Below are 20,527 nucleotides of genomic sequence, written 5' to 3' on the forward strand. Positions count from 1 at the left end.
AGTCCCTACTATCTGTCACAGGACTGGTCTGGGGATACCCCAGCAGGTCTAGGACTCCCCCAGAAGAGGGGCTAGGCAGCAGGGGTGGGACCTCCAGTAGCCTGAGAGTTCTAAAAGGCATTTGCCTCCCCCAGGGCTGTTTCCCCGCCCCCGCCTCCAACCCCACATACAAAGTCTGCAAACAGCCCTGTGGGGGAGGGTTGGTAGAAAGAAATAGATTTATTCTCATGTACAAAGCCGTCAGCCCACAGGACCATATACAACAGTTGCACAGAGTCCTAGAAAAACGCATCTCTCTAAAGGCAGCTCAGAATAGGTAAGGCAGGTGGCCCCCTCCCCCCAGCCCACAACACTGTACTGAACAAAACAGAGAAAGGAGGAACCTGCAGCCGGGATGACCCCAGAGGCCCAGCCCTATTGGGTCTCCCTAGCCCCGGGGCACAGGTGGATATGGCCTTGAAGAGGAGACAAGCCCTACCAGGGCTGAGGCCGGGTTCCCCTCTGGCTGCAGGAATGCAGGAGGGGCTCGGGCTAAGGGGGTGCACTCAGGAGGCCACTGAGGGACTCAGTGTCGGCTCTCTGCCCCAGGGGTCCAGGGACACTCCATGGCCTCTCCTGCGACTCCACAGAGCTATGGGGACTTTGATCTAAAAGGGGTCTTACAGAATGGATTGTCTCACCCTCCTGTTTCATCCAGATAGGGGAAGGGACTTGCCCAGGGACAGCCAGGATGAAGCACTGCTGACCCATGATGCGCCTGCCTCCCAGCCCAGGGATCCTTCCTGCCCACTGTTCTTATCCTGCTTTCTTCCTGAGCCCCCTCTCCCAGAGCACTGAGCTGCCCCCCTGGCAGCTTCCTTATGGGACCCCTTCATCTCCCCAGGTCCCAGTCTCCACTATAAGTACAGTGGCAGTCCTCAGGGCCACCTGTGGCCCCATCGCTATTTCTAGTCCTCCAGCCAAGCTGATGACTGTCTCTAAGACCCACACTCTGCCCACTCAGATGTCTCACCTTCTTGCGTGAGGATCCTGGGGGGCAGGGGGTGTCCTCAGAGGAAAAGGGCACAGATCTGGTGGGGCAGAAATGGGGCCCAGGAGAACCATCCAGGCTGCCTCGGAAGAGTGGCCTGAGGGGGGGCACTTGCCAAGGTGTGGTCAGAGATGCAGAGCAGGGCGCACTGTTCATTGTCATCCCCGTGCTCTCAGAGGACAAATAAAGTCCTGGTGAGGCTGGAAGTCTTCCATTATACAGACGAGAAAGCTGAGGCCGTGGAAGCTCGGCCTTGCCCGGGGTCACATGGGAAGTCCTGGTCTAGAACCCAGGACCCGTGGCTCTGGTCCCAGGGCATGTGGCCAGGCCAGTGGAGAGTTGTGGGAGGAGGCCTGGGTGAAGAGGAGTCCCAGGAGGGACTCACTCAGCATCGAGGCTGCAACAGCCATTGATGGGGGCCCCAGCACCATCCAGGTCAGGCACCTCGTACTCCTCGTCCAGGAAGTCCAGCGAGTTGTTGCTTGGGAGGCCGCGGATGGTGAACTTGTGCGACACTTTGGTCCAGTGCTCACGATTAGAGGCCACACGTTCATACAGCTCTGCTGCTTTGGGGAACAGGTCCTGCAGCAGCCTGGGGATGTGAAGGCGCAGGGTAAGAGGTCAGACTGTGAGCAGCAAGAAAGATTCGGGCTGGACCACAGGTAAAACTTCCACAAGAGTATGAGGCATAGGACGGGAAGCACAAGGAGAACATGGCGGTCTCTTTCCATAAGGGACCAAGGATGAAGTGAATGGCCCATTTAGGGGCAAAGCAGGAGAGGTTGTGCCCAGAGGCAGGGAGTGGATGAGCTGGAGCAGAGCCAGGCCAGCCCACCACTTGTGTCTGCTGTGACAGCCACAGCCAGCCCCATCCCACCCACCCTGCTGTCCCTGGCTGGGGTCCCTAGCAGGCCCCACGAGATCGCTCACTTGTAGATGGGCATTGCGATGTGCTCCATGAAGCTGATCTGCAGCTCGGGGATGTAGGCCTTCTCACGGTCCATCATCTCCATCGGCCTGTTGCCCATGGCCTTCTCCTGCAGGCATCAAGTCGTCAGGCCTGGCCCTCTCCTTCCTCCATAAGCACCCGGATCAGGCTAACCCAGCCCTCCCGGGCCCAGGCTAGGAACCCTCCCCCAACCTGGACACCCTGCTGTCACTCCCCACATACCAAGTCTCCTTGGGAAAAGAACTCTTTGTAGATCAGCTCCTGAAAGGTCAACACTCTCATTACCTCCTGTGAGTGGGGTCCATCCACCCACGCTCCTCCACAGCCCATTCCCAAGGGGGCAAACTGAGGCACTGGGACCTCAGGACCTGCCCTCACCATGTCCGGCCTGGCAGGGGGATGGGCCCCAGATGGGAAGGAGTGGCTGGGTTCTGGCCCACCTTCCACCAGCCACTGATTTGCTATGAGTGACCCCCCCAGTGAGTCCATGTCCCTCCCTGCATCTCCCCACCTGTCGTCCTGAGGGGGTCCAGGTTCCTGTCTCCCCCACAGGCTGAGCTCAGCACAGGGAGGGTGTTCAGGCTGCGGGAGCCACACAGAGCCAGGCAGGGAGTACAGCCTGCGCCTTCCCAGGCTGGGGCAGCACTTACTGCAATCTTCCTCGTTGTCTTCCAGCCCTTGGTCTGGTCAGAGAGGTCACAGGAGGTCATAAGGAGGCAGAGAAGGAGGCTGTGATGCTGCTTGTTGGTTCGGTCATAGCCCACTGTTGGGGAGAGAACGGGGTCAAGGAGAGGGCCCCAGCATCCTGGTACCCTCTCTCAGAGGGCAAGGCCCCAGGGCCCACCCCAAAGTGGTCCAGGGAATTCAGCACCCTGGATGGGAGCCAGGGATGTAGGGCTGGGTCTGCCTGCTGGGTTGATGCCAGAAGGGGTGGATCTAAACCCCTGGGGATGCTCTCCAGGCGAATCCCCCTCTTGGTGGTCCCTCCCCATCCCTGAGGCCTGGGCTAAAGGCAGGCACCTTCGGCCATCTTTTGGAGATCCTTGAAGATGCGGAGGTGGTGGGCCAGGTCTGTGGCCAAGATGATGTCCCGCATCAGGTCCAGCATGCGCTGATAGTCCTGGGCCAGGGCCAGGGGTGCGGGAGGGTGTCAAGGCCTCTGGCCAGACACCCCACCCTCGCCCCCAGACCTCAGGAACCTCCACCCCTCGGCTTCACTCCTTCTCCCGTCTCAGGCCAGCTCCCAGCTCCCACTTCCTCACCCCCAGCCCCACCCCCGGCCTCATCACCTTCCGGGAGAAGTGGTCAAAGATGTTGCAACCGTGGGTGTTGAGGATAGCGATGGCCTGAGCGAAGTGGTGCCTCTGGGGGGAGAGGAGTGATGGGGGTCCAGCTGGGGTGGGGGGCTTCCCTCCTCACTGACCCCAAGAGTGGGAGCAGGCCCGGCCCAGCCCCGGCCCCCAAGGTGAGCTGAGCAGGCAGAACTGGGGAGTCGGGGGTGCGGGGCCCGTTCCCTTTCTGGACTCTGTTTCAACCCTCTCTGTGACCCTGGGCAAGTCCCTGGCCACCTCTGAGCCTTGGATTCCTCAGCTGTCACATGGAGGGACACAACAAGGTAAGCTCTGAGGGCCTCTCAAGCTGGAACGATTCTGAAATGATCCCTCGGAGTCCTGGACACTAATTCATGCAGCCAGCATTTGTGTGCTGACAAGGAAGGGTGGTGACAAGGCGAGGGCAAGGACCCTGTCTCCTGATGCTGAAGGGCTATCACTCAGGGGAGGGGCACGTAAGCCCAGGGCATGGAGGGCAGAAGCAGGGCTGCCACCATGCCTCCCAGGAGGAAGCGAGCCCCTCGTCTCTGGGGGTGTGCAAGCGGGAGCAGCTCTGGAGGGGGCCTGCGGGGTCCGCGTGAGGCAAGGCGAGCTTGGAAGTCTGACTCCCACTCTGTGCCAAGCCCTCTGCCAGGTGCAGGGAACTCAGAGATGTCCCCGATTCTGTCCCTGCCCCCAGGAGCTCCCATCGCGGGCGTGCAGACCCACCCACATCAGTCTAAGGCAAAGCTGAGTATGATGGCAGTGAAGCCCGTGCCCGGCTGGGCGGGGAGGGGGTTTCATAGGGTGTCCCCAGACATGCAGAGAGAAACATGCTAAATGCAAGTCCTCCCTCGGCAAACCTGGGCTCAGGCGGAACCTGCTGCCTGATTCGTACCCCCAGCCGCACCTGCACGCCTCCAAGCCCATCGGGGAACAAGAGCCAGGCGTGCCCTGGGGGTGGCTGCAGCTCTCATAGCCTATCTGAGGTGCAGGGCTTGGGAGGGGGACGAGCTGGGCCACAGTCTAACTTAGTAAGTCACTGGCTTTAAGGGGACAGTGGAAACGGGGATATTGGGCAGAATGGTGGTACCTCCATGACAGAACCTTCTGAGCTGTAGAGCGCGGCCAGCACAGATTTCTGGAAAAGCCCGAGAAAAGTCCATCACTCCTCACATCCAGAGGCAAGTGCTGCCATATTGGGTTCAGAACTGCCCTGCACCTCCCGCCATCTCCCAAAGCCTGGGAGAGCCTCCTCCCATCTCTAAACTGGCTCCTGGTCTCACCAACTCCCGCCTCTCCCCAGGCTGGAGTGGGGAGACTCCCAGACACCTCGGGGAGGGTGCCCACTGTGACGAGGGCAGGGTCTCACCGAGGCCACCTGGAAGGAGTTGTTTGTGCCTCTGTGGTCCAGGTCGTGACACATGCAGGAAATAAACAAGGCAAAGATCTCCATGTCCCTGGTTGGGAGGAGACACAGGAAAAGGTCAGCCACTGCTGCCTCCCCACACTTTCAAAGGAGGGCCAGCTGGATGAGACGTCCAGGATAAGGGGAATAGCTCAGTGGGTGAGTATTTGACTGCAGATGTCCAGGAACCGCCTGGACAGGAGCTCAGGACACCTGGGTCCCCTTCTTGGAAAGGGGCCTCGTACCTTTCTAACTGGGCTGTTAAGAGGGTCCCGTGAGGCAGTGTGTGTAAAGCCTGCCACACAGGAGGTGCCACCCTGTCCCAGGGAAGGGGACCCCACCAGCTACCAGATGGGGGGAAGTGCAGTCACTCACTCGAGGTAGTTGGCGAGCTCCAGGTTCTTGTAGAGCAGGTAGCAGAAGTGGGAGACAGAAAAGGCGTGCATCCAGTTGTGGTAGGGTGGATCCCGGTAGCCCTTCTTCACCATCAAACAGAACCTGGGGGAGGGGAGAGGGCAGCACAGGGGCCTCAGGCTCTCCTCCTCCAGGAAACCCTCCAGGCTCTGCCCTGCCCCATTCCTTTGCTATCCTGTGGTCCCAGTGTCTGTGAACTGCTTCTCACTCACAGATCCCCCCCACCCTCACAAGAGTGGGCCTCCCCTAGGCATCCTCAGACAGTCCTTCCCAGAGCGCAGGGGGCAATGGATGTGAGAGTAGAGTTAGGAGGGAGGCAGAGACGGGGCTGCCTGCACGGAGGGGAGGGCTGGGGACACACACCGGGCCAGCGTCGGGCAGTCAATTTTGTAGTTATTGATGAAATTCATGTCCTGCAGCATGCTGAGGATGGCCTGGAGAGAGTGGAAAGGCGGGATCAGAGGATCGTCAGTTTCAAGATGGGCCACCCCACCCCCAGCCTTGGCCCTTCTTGGAGCCTCCAACATTTCGGAGTCTTGGAACTTTAGATCTAAACTAGAGAACTATAAAACGGTAGAGCCAAGCACTCTCGGAGCCATGAACTTAGAAATATGACATCTAAGAACTCTTGGAACCAAGTTCACACAAAATCTTAGAAAAACAGGGAGGGAGGTGCCAATCCTGAGGCCCTCGTTGGTTCCCGTCCAGCCCCTGGCCCCGGGCAGGCCCTGGGGCCCGTGCCGGCAGCCCGCATGCCCCCTCCATCTCTGAGGAGACTCTATAGCCTTCTTTGATGACTCTGTCTTGCCAGGAAGTTCCTATGCACATCTAACTTCAATCTCCGGCTGTACACTCTCCACCTCCACATTCCAGTGGGCCAGGCCAGCTCACCATGGAGGTGTCATCCTCGGGCAGAGAGCGAGGAGTGTAGGTGAAACAGGCAAAATTGGAGTCAATGGCAGCCACAGGCTGGATCCCATCATGGAGAAGTTTGGTGTATTCATCATCAGAGACCTAGAGGGAACCAGCCGGGGTATTAGAAGATGGCCTCCACCCAATCCAATGTCTTCAACCTCAACTTCCCACAGTGGCGGGGACCTCCCACTCAGAATGCACACCAGTCGGGCCATCCACTCCATGGGTTATCACTGGGCAGGAGAACACCACCGTCCCCTCACCATCCTGCAGCCCACCTACTATGCCTCCTTTCCAGTGACCACCCTCATCTGTAACAGCCTGTCCTTGTCAAAGACAGAGAACACCTCTTCATGGCAGCATAGGTAGCCTTTCATGGACAATAAACGAAAGATTCCTTCTTTTGGGAGGACCATCCCAGAGTCTAACCTCAATCCTTCCTGCTGCAGCTTTGACCGTAGCCACAAAGTCTGTGACACTTTGGTTTAGACACAGATGAGAGGAATGTTCAAATGAACAATGACCACCACATACTCTGAAGTAAAGCCTGGGACAGCTTTTCTAACACAAGGTCTGGGAATGGGACTGCCCAGGACTGCAGGGCCACTGTATTTAAGGGATCTGTCAGAAGGGCCCTGGGTGGGCTTCCCAGCCTTCAGTAATTCCCAGGATGGGAATTATCCCTGGACATTGGGAACACCTGGCTGAACCAATTCTTCCCTGGGCTAAGTAGTGCTGCCAGCCTTGGGGCTGAACCAGAAACTGCTTTGAAGGCCAGCTGCCCCGAAGGAGAGCAGCAGAGCAAAAGGCGAGGCATTGCTCTGCGTCTATCTTCTTTTTTTTTTTTTTTCTTGCGGTACGCGGGCCTCTCACTGTTGTGGCCTCTCCCGTTGCGGAGCACAGGCTCCGGACGCGCAGGCTCAGCGGCCATGGCTCACGGGCCCAGCCGCTCCGCGGCATGTGGGATCCTCCCGGACCGGGGCACGAACCCGTGTCCCCTGCATCGGCAGGCGGACTCTCAACCACTGCGCCACCAGGGGAGCCCTGGGTCTATCTTCTTATATTCAAGAGAGGATGATAAGAAAGTCCAGCCTGTCTTGGGCGCCTGAGGATTTGGGGAGGCAGGGGAGGAAAACGTGGGCTACAGGGGACCCTGGGGCCCTGACAAGGAGGGCAGAAGCTCCATGCAGGGCTCACCTTCATGTGGTACATCATCATCTCGTTGGCCAGGTGGCTGCGATACTGGGCCTCATTCACTTTCTTGTATAGGAGGGACTGGGGGGAGAGAGGGAAAGATGGGGCTCAGGCAAGGTGGCTGTGAAATCTCAGAACATCCAGGACTGGGACAAAGGGATCAGATAGAACCCCTGCCCCCTTCCTGTCCCATGCTGGGCCCAGTCTGAGCCTTCAAGCTCCAGCCCAGAGCAGGGGGCCCCTCCAACTTTCATCCAGACCTCCCCTTGCCCCTCCTTCCCAGTGCCTCTTAGCACTTGAGCTGGCACTTGGCACACTCTCCTGAGCTTGCCCCAGGCTTCAGTGACGGAACCTGAGGCCCACAACAGAGAGACAGAAGCAAGGAAGGGGGACAGCGTTGGGGGCCTAGGGGTCAGATTCCTGGGCCAGAGCTGCCAGCTCTGGACAATGAGACCCAACATATCCCAAAAAGAATAACCAGGAGCTTGGGTTGAGGTTGCTTCCAGAGAACGGAGGGAAATAAAACAGACCTCCCATAGTCCTGGGAGGCTAACTGTACAGGACAGGAAGTAGTATCTCTGATTTTCTGATGGGAAACTGAAGCCAGAGGTGACCAGTAGGTACTGAAGATTGCAGAGCAACCCAGCAGCAGGGCTCTGAGCCCCAGGGCAGGGCACGGACCCGTCTGGACAGAGCAAAGAGAGCCAATGTGGAGAGAACAGAGGGTCCTGCACGCCCCTGTCCTCCTCACATGTGCGATGCTGATGCCACAGTAGATGGAGAAGGCTGTCGCCAGATCCTCGTCAAACTTGCTGAACCATGGTCCGTTGATCTTATTTACCAGCTCGGCCACACCGATGACCTCTGGGGACCAAAGAAGGGCTAGGATGAACCAGTGGATGTGTCCAACGGAGATCTGCCCTCCCAGGGTGTCCTCAAGGGACATCACGTATTTGGGAAAACCCATCCCTTCGGCTTAGGGACACTAGGGTGGTGGAGAAGGCTTGTGGAACGTCCGCTCGGCTCCGCCCCATCCTGCTCAGGCCCCGCCCCGCCCCTCCTCCCGGAGCCGCCAGGACCACGCACCCTTGTTCTCGTTCTTGATGGGAAAGCAGAGAATGTTGCGCGTCCGGAAGCCGGTGCTGTCGTCCACACCGCGGTAGAAAAGTGGGTGTGCGTACGCGTCCGGGATGTTCAGAATCTGGCCCGTGGTCGCCACGTGGCCCGCGATGCCCTGGTCGGCCGGGATGCGGATCTCATAGCTCTGCCGGGCCAGGGATGGCATAGAGAGGAAGTTGGTGGCCGGTCACAGAGCGGACCATCAACCATCGGGCCTGCTCCACAGCGCCCACTGCGTACTCCCGGCCCCCAGGACCACGGCCACACCCTCCCTCCTCAAGGCCCTGACTCACCTCATCATCCACCACGCCCCCATCGAACACCTTGGCCACCAGCTCGTTCTGATCCAGCAGGAACACAGAGCATCTGTGGAGAGATGGCTTTGGTCCACAGAGCCCTGACACTCCTCTCCCGCCACCCCTCTCCTGCCACCCCTCAAATCTCACGACTAGAGGCAAAGCCTGGATTTTGAGGCCTGGAGGGAGAGACTCTCCTCAGAGCTGGCTGACTCCAGACATCAGTCCAGATCGATGATTTTTTTTTTTTTTTTTTTTTGGTGGCACCTACTCTGTACCAGGCACTGTGTTAGGAGCTGAGGACCCATGGCCAGCAAAGTAAGCCCCACCCCTGCTGTCACTTGCTGTCACAGTCTAGTGAGAGTCACAGGCATGAAATAAAGAATCACAGAAAACGTGAAGGGGTCCCACAAGAAGACAATGGAGGGGAAAAAAAGAGCGGAGGAAAGAAGAGGTCGTTACTGAGGCCCAAGGCCTCTCTCGCCCCACCCCGGGGTGGATTCACTCACATCTCAGCATTGCTGAGGTTTCTGGCCTCTGTGATGATCTCCTGGAGCAGCACAGAGACGTCATCTGTGGGAGCAAGAAGCATGGGGAACAGTGGTGAGACCAGGCCGGAGTGCTGAGAGGCCAAGCCCTCCCACCTCCCCTCCTCAAATTGCCACCCCCCAACTCCCACCCCACAGCCAGGTATGAAGGAGGGCAGTGCACTCACCCAGGTGAGTGAAGAGGTTCTTTGCCACTTGGAGAAGAGCCTGGAATGGAGAAAATGGAAATCACAGGGAATCAGGTTGCAGGGGGTCACCCTCTCCAGCCCCCTGCCTCCATCAGCTCCAGGGTCTTCTCATTCCTCCCCTAGGGCTCTCTGGACAGACTGGAGACTGGCAGAGTCTAATTATATCATTTGGCTACTAAGTGAAGGAGTGGGAGGAATAGCCCCAGTGAGGGTGCACAGACATCCTGAGTCTGAGGTGCGCATGCACCTCCAGCTCTAGCCACCCAGCTGTTGCGGTGATGTCCAATCTGAACACTAGAGGGCGATCGCATACAGTGCCTGCAGCCAGAGGTGCCGTCTTGAAGAGCTACTGTCCTCCCTCTCTTTTTTTTTTTTTTTTTTGGCGGTACGCGGGCCTCTCACTGTTGTGGCCTCTCCCGTTGCGGAGCACAGGCTCCGGACGCGCAGGCTCAGCGGCCATGGCTCATGGGCCCAGCCGCTCCGCGGCATGTGGGATCCTCCCGGACCAGGGCACGAACCCGTGTGCCCTGCATCGGCAGGCGGGCTCTCAGCCACTGCGCCACCAGGGGAGCCCTGTCCTCCCTCTTTAAGAGGCCGCCAGAGCCTAGGTAGTCTCCCTGCCACCAGCCCCCAAAGACATGGGCTTTTCCCTTGTGGCTGACTCTCTGGAGCTGAGAGCTGGGCGACGTGGTCTCCGAGAGAGGCGCCACTCACCTGGCACTCACACTTGAGCTTCTGCTCCTTCTGGAAGGCCAGGGTGCTGGTGAGGACCGTGCTGGTGTAGTGAAAGCAGTGCTGGATCACACGCTCATCCTGGTCTGTGAATCTGGCAGGGTGGGGTGGCGGGGGTCACCGGAGAGGGACAGACCACAGACAGCTTACCCCATTCTGCCTTACTTCCGTTCCTCCAGGAAGCCCACTTGGAAATCCACCAGCAAACTCACTCTCCTCTGCTGGGGCTGCTTACCGCACAGGTGGCTTGGGCCAGCTTCCCCCTCAGACTGGGGGCTCCTGAGCGGGGTGGGGGAGTTCTAATCCTCCTCTGACCAAAATGTGTTTTCTTCCTCAGACTATTGCTTCTCGAAGCCAGAGCCATGTCTCCCTCCTCTGACTTTAGACTTACCCAGACTGAGGTTGAGTCTCCTCCCTCAGACTGGGGCTGGGTGTTCTGCTCTTCTCCAGGGGCCCCTCCAGCCTCAGGGAGGGGCGGTGGCACTGCCCTGTCTTTTCCAGCTCCTGTCACTGTCCTACCCTCCTCCCTGCACTTTGCAGGCCCCGATTTGGTGCCTCCACAAGTCCCATGGTGCTGTGGGCAGGGCAGTGCCCATCAGATTCATGGAGCTGGCTCACAATGGACAAGATCAGCCCCAAATCCTGAGGAGGTCATTCAGTGGGGTCACCAGATGATTTGTCACCAGGGAGCTTGGTGGGACTGGATGGACCAAGCTGGAGGCAGGACCTGGGCTGGGGACGTGGGTAAGCCTCTCCGGATGGGGATCATGGAGAGATGAAGCATTCCTCAGAGATTCTGACCATTTCTCAGCCCCCAGATTTCCCTGCCTAGTCCCTTCCCCATTTGGGGGCTGCCTTCAGTGCTCCTCTCTGCCGGGGTATCCTCCACGCGTGCTCGCCGTCCAGTGATTCGGATCCAGACCCCAGGCCCCACCACCCTGTGTCTGTCTGCCCACCTTCCTTCTCGTGGCATTTGAGCCCTCTCCATCCAGTCCCACCCACCTCTCTCCCCTCTTCTATGGGCGTCTCTCAGCTTCAGCCACAGTAAGATCCTCATCGTTCTGAGAAAACCTCAGGCTCTTTCACACCTTCATGCTTTTTCCCACACTGTTCGCTCTGCCTAGAATACCTTTCCCACCCTCCTCCCTCTACGCCCTAAAAATAAACATCAAGTCTTGAAGGCAGGGACCATGACTGTATCATCCCCTAATACAGAGCCTGGTACAGGGGAAATATTTGGAAAGTGTTTGCTCAATGTCGTAACTGTACCTCTGCCCCTGCCACCCGCCCCATCGCACTCCCAGCTAAAGGGATTCTGGAGTCCCTTCTCTCTGGGCTCCAGGCAGCTTCTCTGCAGTGTCTGCTCTGAGCTGAGCACCACCTTGGCTCATGTAGTTGTTCAGCACTCAGTCCCTGAAATATGTGGAACCCAGAGATGATCTTGCCCCTGCCCTGGGCCTCAGGGCTGTCACCAAGTCCCCATCTCGTTTCCCTTCTGATACCACCTCTCCTCCAGGTCCAGGGCCACCTCAGAACCCAAGGCTACAGCCAGCAGCCAGAGGTCACAAACCCTGCTGGACCCTCCCCTCTGGGAGCATAGGGCCAGACACAGTAGGTACTCAATGTGTGTTTATTGAATGGCACAAATGCTCCCACCACTAGGATGGGACAAATGACACAGATCCTACATCCCCGCTGCCTCAGCAGGTTCTGCCTTGTCCCTATCTTTATTTTCCCAGGCCCATCCAACTGCCAATAGAGCTCCATGCTGGCAGGTCCTGCTACTCAGATCTCTGACACCCAGATCTCTGCCCCACCCCTGCAGGCCCCATCCCTGGGCTTCTGACACTCTCTAGTCCCAACATCTCCAGTCTCCACTTCCTGCAGGAGGTCCGAGCCCTCAAACCCAGCCTGCTTGCTTGGGCCCCAGGGGCCAAGCAACTTGACAGCATCTCTCTGCATCCTGGAATCAGAATGCAACCCCTCACCTGCCTACTACACCCTACTGCTAGGCCTGCTGGACCAAGTGTGGCAGCATTCACATCCTAAAGCTGCACCCAGGACAGGCACGGCTGATCAAGGCACGGCTGATCAATCAATCAATTAGTTTAGTGCTTCTCACTAAACTAATACAATGCTTCAGGCAGCTGCTACCCATTAATGAGTTGGTGTGGGACAGGAAATCTATGATACGACTTCTAGGCCTCAAATCTGACCTCAGTTCTTGAGATATGGACTAAGCTTGTTTATCTGACCGTGTGTCCTGCTTACCCCTCTGTTTCACACGATTCCTACAGCTGCCCTGTCAATGCCTCTAAGGACCCTCAGCTTAGCCCAGCCCCCATGCCTATTCCCTGAGTCACTGTCCACTGGGTCGGTGATGCTCTGCGGGTCCCAGAGAGTTCACCCATCCTAGAGCTCATCGCTCCTCCATCAGGCAGTTCCCAGCAGAAATGCCAAAACAAAGGATGGCAAGTGGGGGAAAGGCCAGTAGCAAAAAGTGGATAATCCAAACTGCAAGAAATGGGCAAAGAGAAGGGGAACTCGCCTGGACCGCAACATGATTTTACAAAGTCAAAATGGAGCAGCGGCAAGGGTCTATCGCTCCCATAATCTCACAGTCTCTTGCACAAACCATTCAACCTACCGCTGCTGGAATAGTAAGTACTCCCTGCCCAGTACCCTTCCCGCGCTGTTACCCTAGTCGAGCCCCGCCCGGCCTCTCGGCTCCGTCTCCTGATCCACATCACTCCACCCAGACTCACAAGTCTCCTCCGAGCTTGTTGAAGGTGCAGGCCAAGGCCACCACCTGGTCAGTGGCCCGGCTGATGACAGGGATACAGAGCATGGCCTGCACCTCGAAGCCCAACATGCTTTGCAGCTGTTGCACATCCTCCTGCAAAGGGGAGGCAAGGGGGAGGCAAGTCAGGGCAGGGAAGGAGGAAATATGCTTCCTTCCCCCGCCCTCCACCACACTCTGCAACAGGAGGGGCTGAAGGGCTCATGCAGGGTGGGAAATGCTATGACATGGGGTGGGGTCTTGTCTCCCCCCATTCCTAGGCTGCCCTGGCCCAGAGACTCTGGCCCTGGGGACTGGGCAGTGGGCTCTCCCCTTGGCTCCCCGCCAGTCCAGCCAGGCCATGGCTTACAGAGGTGAGATCTTTCAGCTGGATAGACTTCTTGTCTTCCACCACCTGGCCCAGTCGTCCCATCGTCAACTGGGGGAGTGAGGAGAGCCAGTCAGGGCCCAGCTCTTCCCAAGATCAGGCGATGTCAGACCTCTTCCCCCCCAAGTCTGGAAGTTTCAACTATCTCTTCAGTCAGTCCAAACTGTGGATGGATTCAACACTGAGGAGTGAGGGTGGGGTGAGGGTGGGGGAGTAGGCTCTTGACCAGAATCTCCTATGGAGGACTTGAGGGTCTTCCCTAACTAGGAGAAAGGAAAGCAGAATCCAAGGATTCTCACTGATCTTAACAGATTCTAAGAGAGCCAAATCCAGAAATATTCCAACAGAAGTGACATGGTCGCAGGTGAGTCTTTCTGTAGACTGAGAGATTTCTCCTAATGGCTCCTGATCATGAGGGGTTGTGATCTCTCACAACATTTCTAAGTAGACCTCAAGATCCAGATAATTCCATCACATTCCAAGAGATTCTAGCAGATCCCAATCTCTCTGGGCAGATCCCAGGAGAGCCTAGACGACTTTAACTGCTTCTGCAGACTCCCACACAGGGGGTGCGGGACTCACCGGAAAGCTGATTTCTTCCTCCAGCACTTTATCTCCAATCACCTGATGGGCAGAGCGAGGTGGACTGGTTAAGGATGGGCAGGGTTTTTCCTCTCAGAGACCCCGGTCCCTCGCCCTGCTCCACAGTGGACCTGGGCCCTCACCTTACAGGAAAGCTGGAGACTGTCCTCAGATACCAGCAGGAGGCAGCAGCGGGACGCCTGGGTCTCCTGCTGCAGCTGAGAGGGAGGGACACAGCGAGAGGCTGACCGTGGATCTGGGAGCAAACCCACTCCCCACCCTCTGGCCTTTTTGAGGTTCCTCGGGTAGGTGGGGAAGAGAAGAGGGGCAGGACACGGGACTCTGAACTGAGATGGACGGCTCACAGGGACCTTGGTCCCAGGAGGGGCACAGGGACTCACGTATTGGAGGACTTTGAGCTGCAAGGAAGAGGCATCCAGGTCGTAGAGTTCCCCTGCAATGGCGGGGCGCGGGTCAGAGAGAGAGGGCCCACAGACTCCCCCAAGGGTGCGCGCCACCCTCAGGCCCCGCCCACCATGGGCCCCTCCCTTCCAGGTTCGACCCCGCCCCTCCCCGCCCCCAAGGACCTGCCCCAGCCGGGTCCTCACCGCAAAGCTGCAGGATCTTTCGGTCTTGGTCTGTGTACGGAACCCCACCCTTCTGGTCTCCCGCCGCCCCCTCTGGAGTATTCTGGACCGCTTCCGGGGCCGCGCTGGGCCCGCGCTGCTGCAGGGCCTGGACCCTCTTCAGGGCCACCAGGGTCTGGAACGGGCGGAGCGGTCAGCAAGCCACACGCCCCACCTTTATCGCCCTTTGCTCGAGCCCTTCCCTCTGCCTGCGGTGCCCATCGCCCCCACCCCCAACCCGCGTCCCAAACAACTCATCCCTCAGCACTCCACCCTCCTGTGGACTCCCACTGCCCCCAGAGCGCCCCTCGGTCCATGATCAGGTAAGTACAGGGTTTGTCTCCACGCCTAGCCCCCAGACTCTTACAAGGCAGAACAGGGTCAGATTTCTCCGTCTCTAGCACCCACGGGGAGTCGTAAGTTCTTGTTAAAGTCACAAAATCATAAAATCTCCAGGAAGAGCCTCAATATCATTATGTAGATAGTCCTTCCTAAGTATTAACAAAATATTTGACTCCCCTTATTTCACCAGTACCCTCAGTAGATCAGTGCTATCCTTATCCTCATTCTCAGATGTGAAACTGAGGCTCAGAGAGGTTAGGTGACTTGCTCCAGGTCACACAGCCCAGAGGTAGTGGACTGGAACCCAGGTCTGTCCATCTCCCGGGCCAGATCATCTTCCCATCAGTTGTGATGAGGGTCTTCAGCAGCCCTCATCCTACCCTGGCCCTATCCCCACTCACATGCTTCTCCACGGCTTGCAGGCTCCACTCCTCACTGTCACTCAGATGACCACAGTGCACCTGGAGGGGAGTGACAAGGGGACCAGCTGTGACCTACCTCCCCTAGCCTCTTGTCTCTACCAGAGTGCCCTCCCCATGCCCGGCACACACCTGTCCCCACCAACACATACACACTCCAGTCTGTGGGCCTCAATAAGCCCATCCTCTGACCAAGCAGATGGCTTCAGGAAAATCCCCTCTTCCAGGAAGCCTTCGAGGGCTAATCCAAAGAAGTGGAACTTTTCTGATCTCTGCCTTTTCAACTACTGTTCCATCTACAGCACAATCCAGGTGTATAGTGAGGGAAACGGGGTGACCCTGGACTCCTCTCCATCTCTCAGTCTATGGAGCCCTTCAGGCCGTGATTATGGAATCAGTGGTATTAGCCTCAGCCTCCCAGCTCCATCCTTTCTGAGTTGGGATTTGAGCTGCCCCTAAGTCTGGGGTAGGGGAAGAGGTCCACCGTTTATGATGCATCTGCTGTGCCTAAAGCACTTGGGAGGATGAATGAGGGAATGAATGAATGCAGTGATAAGGTGCTTTGCCTTGCATGTGATTCTCACCAACAAGTAACGCAAGCTTCCACCTTGCAGATGAACCAAGGCCCAGAAAGTTTGAGTGACTTGCCCAAGGTCACAGAGCAGAAAGTGGCAGAGTTGGGACAGCACCACCCACTCCCTCCCCTTCTCTGCCCACACCTTCCCTTCTCCAGATCCCTTCTCATCATCACACCCATCATCCTGTCCCTCTCCAACTTCCCCGTGTCAGTCACCTGGAATCCCCTCAGCCCATCTTTCATGCTCTGTGAAGTCCCTTCTCCCAGCCCTGCTTGGGTGCTTGGTGAGGGAAATGAAGGGGGGAGCACTGCAGGCCCTGCCAGCAAGCCTCCCCACCCGCGTCACCAGCTTCCTGGGCACCTACTCAGAGCTGCTCACCACCTGCAGGGCTCACCACAGTGCTTGCACTGGGGTCCCCTCCTTCATCCTCCCTCCCCACTCAGCAGCCCCTGCCCGCCTCTGCTCTAAGTCCCCTGCCAGGAGCAGATGGAGAGGAGGAGACCAGCAGGTGCTCAGGAAGCTCACAGTCTGGCTGGGGTGGGATGGAGTGGTGGATGTGATGAAGGGGGTGCAGAACTTCATACCTGAGGAAGAAGGAGAGGGCAGATTGAGTGGGTGGGAACTTATAGGCTGTGCGAGCTCAGAGGGGGAGGGCACCTGGGGGCCTTCCAGAACTGGGAAGACAAGCAGAGCCCGGAGGCGACATTGCAGGCGGGAGGCTGTCCTGGCAGTGCTGGGTAGTAGGTGGTATGGGGAGCTGAGGACCCGGGCAGTGGTGCGGTCCATGGTACCACAGGGCGGGTGCAAGTCTAAGGAATTGGACTTCAGCTTGATCATACTGGGGATCCACAGCAGGCTTTAGCGTCTGCGGACCATGGTCTACAAGGTAGGGGGAGTTGCGGGGAGCAAGACTGGAGGCAGGAAGACCTGGAAGAGGGCTGGGCCGCCAAGGGTGGTTTGAAGGTTAAGCTCTGGATGAAGCTCCATCTATGACTCCTATAAGACAGGTTGTTGAAAGGCGCTGGGAGCATGGTTCATTTGCATATGGTTTACAGAAACATGTGGGCATTTTACTGTTAGTAGACGGGGGAGGACATCCTTCTTGTTCTTTCCACCTGGACTCATCTCTCAGGAAAAGGGAAAGTTGGGACCTCTCTAGGGCTGTGGACTTCCTGGGCTGGCAAAATAGCCTGGTCCCAGTACAGAGCTGGGAGACTGAATGAGAGCCTCAGAGGGTTGGAGGGAAGGAAGGAATCATGGAGTCCTCCTCCACCCACTGGACGTACCCCTCTGTGCACACACTCCTGGGCTGCCTCAGCCCATCCCTACCCAGCATGTGCACAAACACACTACACACTTCATGGAGACCTTTAGCGCCCCCCAACACACACACACACACACACACACACACACACACACACTCACACACACACACACACACTCATACATTCACTGTCCCATACAGATACTCAGGCATGTGCGCACCTGCACACACATAGACACACACACAGTGCAGTCACAGACTCGAAGACATCCACGCACCCACACCCACAGTGACTGCCATCCACACGTGCACATTCATACCTGTAAACAGGATACTTGAGTTCACATACCCGAGAGCCATGCACATGCTTCTGCCCGCACCCCCAACCGACATGCAAACACAATCACCAGCACACACACGGCTCCCTTCTCACCAACAGAATATACTCTTGCACCTACTCTTGCTAACCAGGGGGCGGGTCTGGGGTCCAGTGGGAGCACTCAAGAGTGGGCACTGGAGCTGCAGAGAAGGTTGAAAGCCCAGCACAGCTCCCACCCCCCACCCTCACCAAGTTCACCGTGGCTAATGGACACCACACCCCCATGTAAGGATCTGGTGTGCAGGCACAGCTCGGGGGAAGAGTGGGCGCAAATCACACATCAAATGCCTGAGACCAAGGGCTGCCTGCTCCTCAGAGGGACTTATTATCCCATAATTGAAGAACAGAGCCAAAGACTCTTTCCACACGAAGAATCTGCAATTAAGGCACCTTGATCTGCGAGCTGCAGAGTCCCAGAGCTCAGCCAGGCAGCCCTGCACAGGACAGCATATTCCTCAGAGAGCCCTCCGCTGACCCCATCTCTATCAGGCCCCAACAGTCCTTGCAGGGCCTGCTGGTTTCCTTGCTAGCACTTGCCATCATTTGCAATTCTCTCTTTATTTTGTTCACTTGTTTAATGTCCAGCATGCCCACCCCTCCAGACTGTACGGTCTGTGAAAGCAGGGCCCGTCTGGTCTGTCTCGGTCATTGCTGCTGTGTTTGAAGCACCAGTGCACAGTGCCTGGTGGTGCTCAAGAAATATGCTTTCAGTTGATGGCTGGGTGAGTGGATGGATGGAGGGATGATGAATACAAGAGCAGAGAGGGGAATGGGACTTGTTGAGGAAGGAGCTGGTGAGTCAGCCCTCCCAAGAGATCTGTCCTGTGGCACCCCCTTTCCCCCTCTAGACCCTCAGTCCTCAGGATCTGGCAACAGCTGGGAGGTCTGGGGCTGCCTATGCTGCCTCTCAGAGGATGTGAGATCCTGTGGCCCCAGGAGCATGGGGGTGGAGCAGCAGGACGGGATCCATCAGATGTGTGTGCACCGGGGAGGGGGTGTCCCTCAGAAGAACATTTCTACTTGAGTAGGAAGGCTCAGGCTTGGAGGAGAGGCAGATGGCAAACAATCCAAATACATTTCAAGAGCTCTTCACTGCCCAGGGTATTTGAGAAGGTGAGGGGACAGTAATCGGGAGCTTCTCTTGGCAGCCAAAGCCACAGGTAGCATCTTGCTCACCAGCATGCACCCCCCTTCTCAGCCTTGCCGGGATCACACTCTTCCCCCAGCACTCCACCACCCTGCCTCTGCTCATGCTGGGCCCTCTGCTGAGAATATCCGTCTCCTTCTCTGCCTGTTCACCCCCTACCTGTGTCCCAGAGTCCCACTCAAATGCTGTCTGCGCTGTGAGGCACCTCCTGCTGCTCCAGCCTCTGCCACTAGAGCTCCTGCTGGCAGCATTCTTTCATTTGGCCAGTGGTGGTCTGAAGGTGACCCTGCCTTCCCCCATACTGAGCTTCTAGAAGGCAGAAATGGGTCCGACTCCTCTCTCTGCCCCAGCACCTGTCCTGGGACAGGGCCCAGAGCAGAGTTTTGCTAGGGTGGGGTAAGTTCAACTGATCTGACCCTTCTTCTTCCCAACACACACACGCCTTTCCTACCCCCAGGAGAAGGCTGAAGCCTGGACTCCCGGCCAGACCTCAGCCACGGTGAACAATGGTCACAACGACCATCCTCCTGCCCACAAGACAACCTTCCAAGCATCTTCCCATTGCAGGGGCTGCTTCCTTACTGACCCAGCCCTCGCAGCCCCGGCACAGGAAGTCCTTCTAGGAACCTGGCACCCCCAGACCCCTTTCCGTCAACAGAGGTGGGCGACCAAGTCACTGCCTACCACGGCGCACCTCTGCACAGTGAGGGCACGAATGCAGTCCTCCTCCAAGCCACCAGCTCTGGTACAGACTGGGACCAAAGGAGGGAGCGAAGCTGCGCTGAGAACGCGGTGCCAAGAGCAGATCCGTTCCCTTCAGGGAACAGAAGCTGGGGGTGGGGTAGGAGCTTTCGGGAGAAACCAAGGGGGCCGCATCCCCCTCAATCAGGCAGATGGGCGCCGAGGAGACCAAGCCAAGTAAGTATCCCTTCCTTCCTCTCCTCTCCCCGCGGCCGCCCCCCACGCCCACCGCCCTCCCCCGCCAGCAGTTGGGGAAAGGTCAGGCGCCTCGGAAACCTTTAATTCCGTTTTAATGAGGTTGGGAGGAGTTCCCCCCCCCCCCCCCCGCCCCCGCCGCGGGAGCACCGAGACCGGCTCATTTATCTGTCCGCGCCCCTGCTTGGGGTGGCGGCCGCCTCCGCGGAAGTCGATCCCCAGTGAGGGCGATTTGGGGGCGCTAACCCTTCGGTTCTTAGGACTGGACAAAGATTTTGAGCGCCCACTTCCACACGGGAGGAGAGACTGGAAGAACCTCAGAACCCGGACTCCGCAAAGCTCGGCCAACCCCATGGGGGAGCCCAAAGCGGGGAACTCCGCGAGGGAGCAGCAGGGGGGCGCCCTGGCCGGATTGCCCGCCCAACTCCCCCCACTTAGGGTTCCCCCCTTCCAGCTGAGGCCCCTGCCCCTCTGTCACCCACCCCAGGAAGCCCGCCCCGTTGCCTGGCGTCTGTCCCAGCCTCGGACATAGGTCTGGCTGGGGCTGGGTGCCTTCCCAGGAGCCCTGCCCCGTGGGCCTTCTCTCCTCAAGCTGCCTAGCTCCAGCGACCCCACTCTCTGACTGACTTTCCCACACTGGCTCTGTCGGTGTCATACCTGCCCATCCCTCCTCAGGCCTTTCCCACCTCGTTGCATTCGTGCCCTCTTGGGACACTGCCCCCAACCCATCCTGGAGGATACCAAAGAGGAAGTAGGGTCAGGGCTGTTTCAAGGGCTCCGTAGTGGTAAGAGTCCAGATGGGGCTTGTACATCCTTCCGCAAGTTGCTGACTGGGCCCGCGGCTTCATTCTGCCCATTCAAGGTGGGGCAGAGGGCTCCTCCCAGGCTCCTCCCAGACCCCCATTTTCCCCAGCTCCAGCCCAGCATGCTACTCTCAACACACACACACACACACACACACACACACACACACACACACACACA

At 57.9% G+C, this 20,527-nt stretch overlaps 1 protein-coding gene across 7 annotated transcripts in view; it reads right to left on the reverse strand.

Moving 5' to 3' along the window:
- Nucleotides 1-200: 200 nt before the first annotated feature.
- PDE2A (phosphodiesterase 2A) overlaps nucleotides 201-20,527 on the reverse strand; it is a 95,107-nt gene continuing 74,780 nt past the window's right edge. For 5 of the 7 annotated variants that reach the window (XM_027083289.1, XM_027083292.1, XM_027083290.1 and 2 more), the window contains 25 exons: nucleotides 15,222-15,281; nucleotides 14,461-14,614; nucleotides 14,254-14,306; nucleotides 13,996-14,070; nucleotides 13,853-13,894; nucleotides 13,253-13,321; nucleotides 12,869-12,999; nucleotides 10,086-10,197; nucleotides 9,351-9,390; nucleotides 9,145-9,208; nucleotides 8,633-8,705; nucleotides 8,307-8,484; nucleotides 7,972-8,084; nucleotides 7,224-7,301; nucleotides 6,003-6,125; nucleotides 5,475-5,545; nucleotides 5,073-5,195; nucleotides 4,662-4,749; nucleotides 4,383-4,430; nucleotides 3,269-3,343; nucleotides 3,000-3,099; nucleotides 2,630-2,742; nucleotides 2,202-2,240; nucleotides 1,961-2,067; nucleotides 201-1,622 (listed from right to left, as the gene is read on the reverse strand). In XM_027083289.1, the coding sequence (XP_026939090.1) occupies nucleotides 1,412-1,622; nucleotides 1,961-2,067; nucleotides 2,202-2,240; nucleotides 2,630-2,742; nucleotides 3,000-3,099; nucleotides 3,269-3,343; nucleotides 4,383-4,430; nucleotides 4,662-4,749; nucleotides 5,073-5,195; nucleotides 5,475-5,545; nucleotides 6,003-6,125; nucleotides 7,224-7,301; nucleotides 7,972-8,084; nucleotides 8,307-8,484; nucleotides 8,633-8,705; nucleotides 9,145-9,208; nucleotides 9,351-9,390; nucleotides 10,086-10,197; nucleotides 12,869-12,999; nucleotides 13,253-13,321; nucleotides 13,853-13,894; nucleotides 13,996-14,070; nucleotides 14,254-14,306; nucleotides 14,461-14,614; nucleotides 15,222-15,281 (2,340 nt within the window). In that variant the 3' untranslated portion in view covers nucleotides 201-1,411. Of the gene's footprint in view, nucleotides 1,623-1,960; nucleotides 2,068-2,201; nucleotides 2,241-2,629; nucleotides 2,743-2,999; nucleotides 3,100-3,268; nucleotides 3,344-4,382; nucleotides 4,431-4,661; nucleotides 4,750-5,072; nucleotides 5,196-5,474; nucleotides 5,546-6,002; nucleotides 6,126-7,223; nucleotides 7,302-7,971; nucleotides 8,085-8,306; nucleotides 8,485-8,632; nucleotides 8,706-9,144; nucleotides 9,209-9,350; nucleotides 9,391-10,085; nucleotides 10,198-12,868; nucleotides 13,000-13,252; nucleotides 13,322-13,852; nucleotides 13,895-13,995; nucleotides 14,071-14,253; nucleotides 14,307-14,460; nucleotides 14,615-15,221; nucleotides 15,282-16,032; nucleotides 16,097-16,342; nucleotides 16,402-20,527 lie in introns of all 7 variants that reach the window. The other 2 variants (XM_027083295.1, XM_027083296.1) reach the window with 2 other exon arrangements.

Source organism: Aethalodelphis obliquidens, unplaced genomic scaffold, assembly GCF_003676395.1.
Source record: "Aethalodelphis obliquidens isolate GAN/ISIS:26980383/991018 unplaced genomic scaffold, ASM367639v1 scaffold50, whole genome shotgun sequence".
Classification (NCBI taxonomy): domain Eukaryota; kingdom Metazoa; phylum Chordata; class Mammalia; order Artiodactyla; family Delphinidae; genus Aethalodelphis; species Aethalodelphis obliquidens.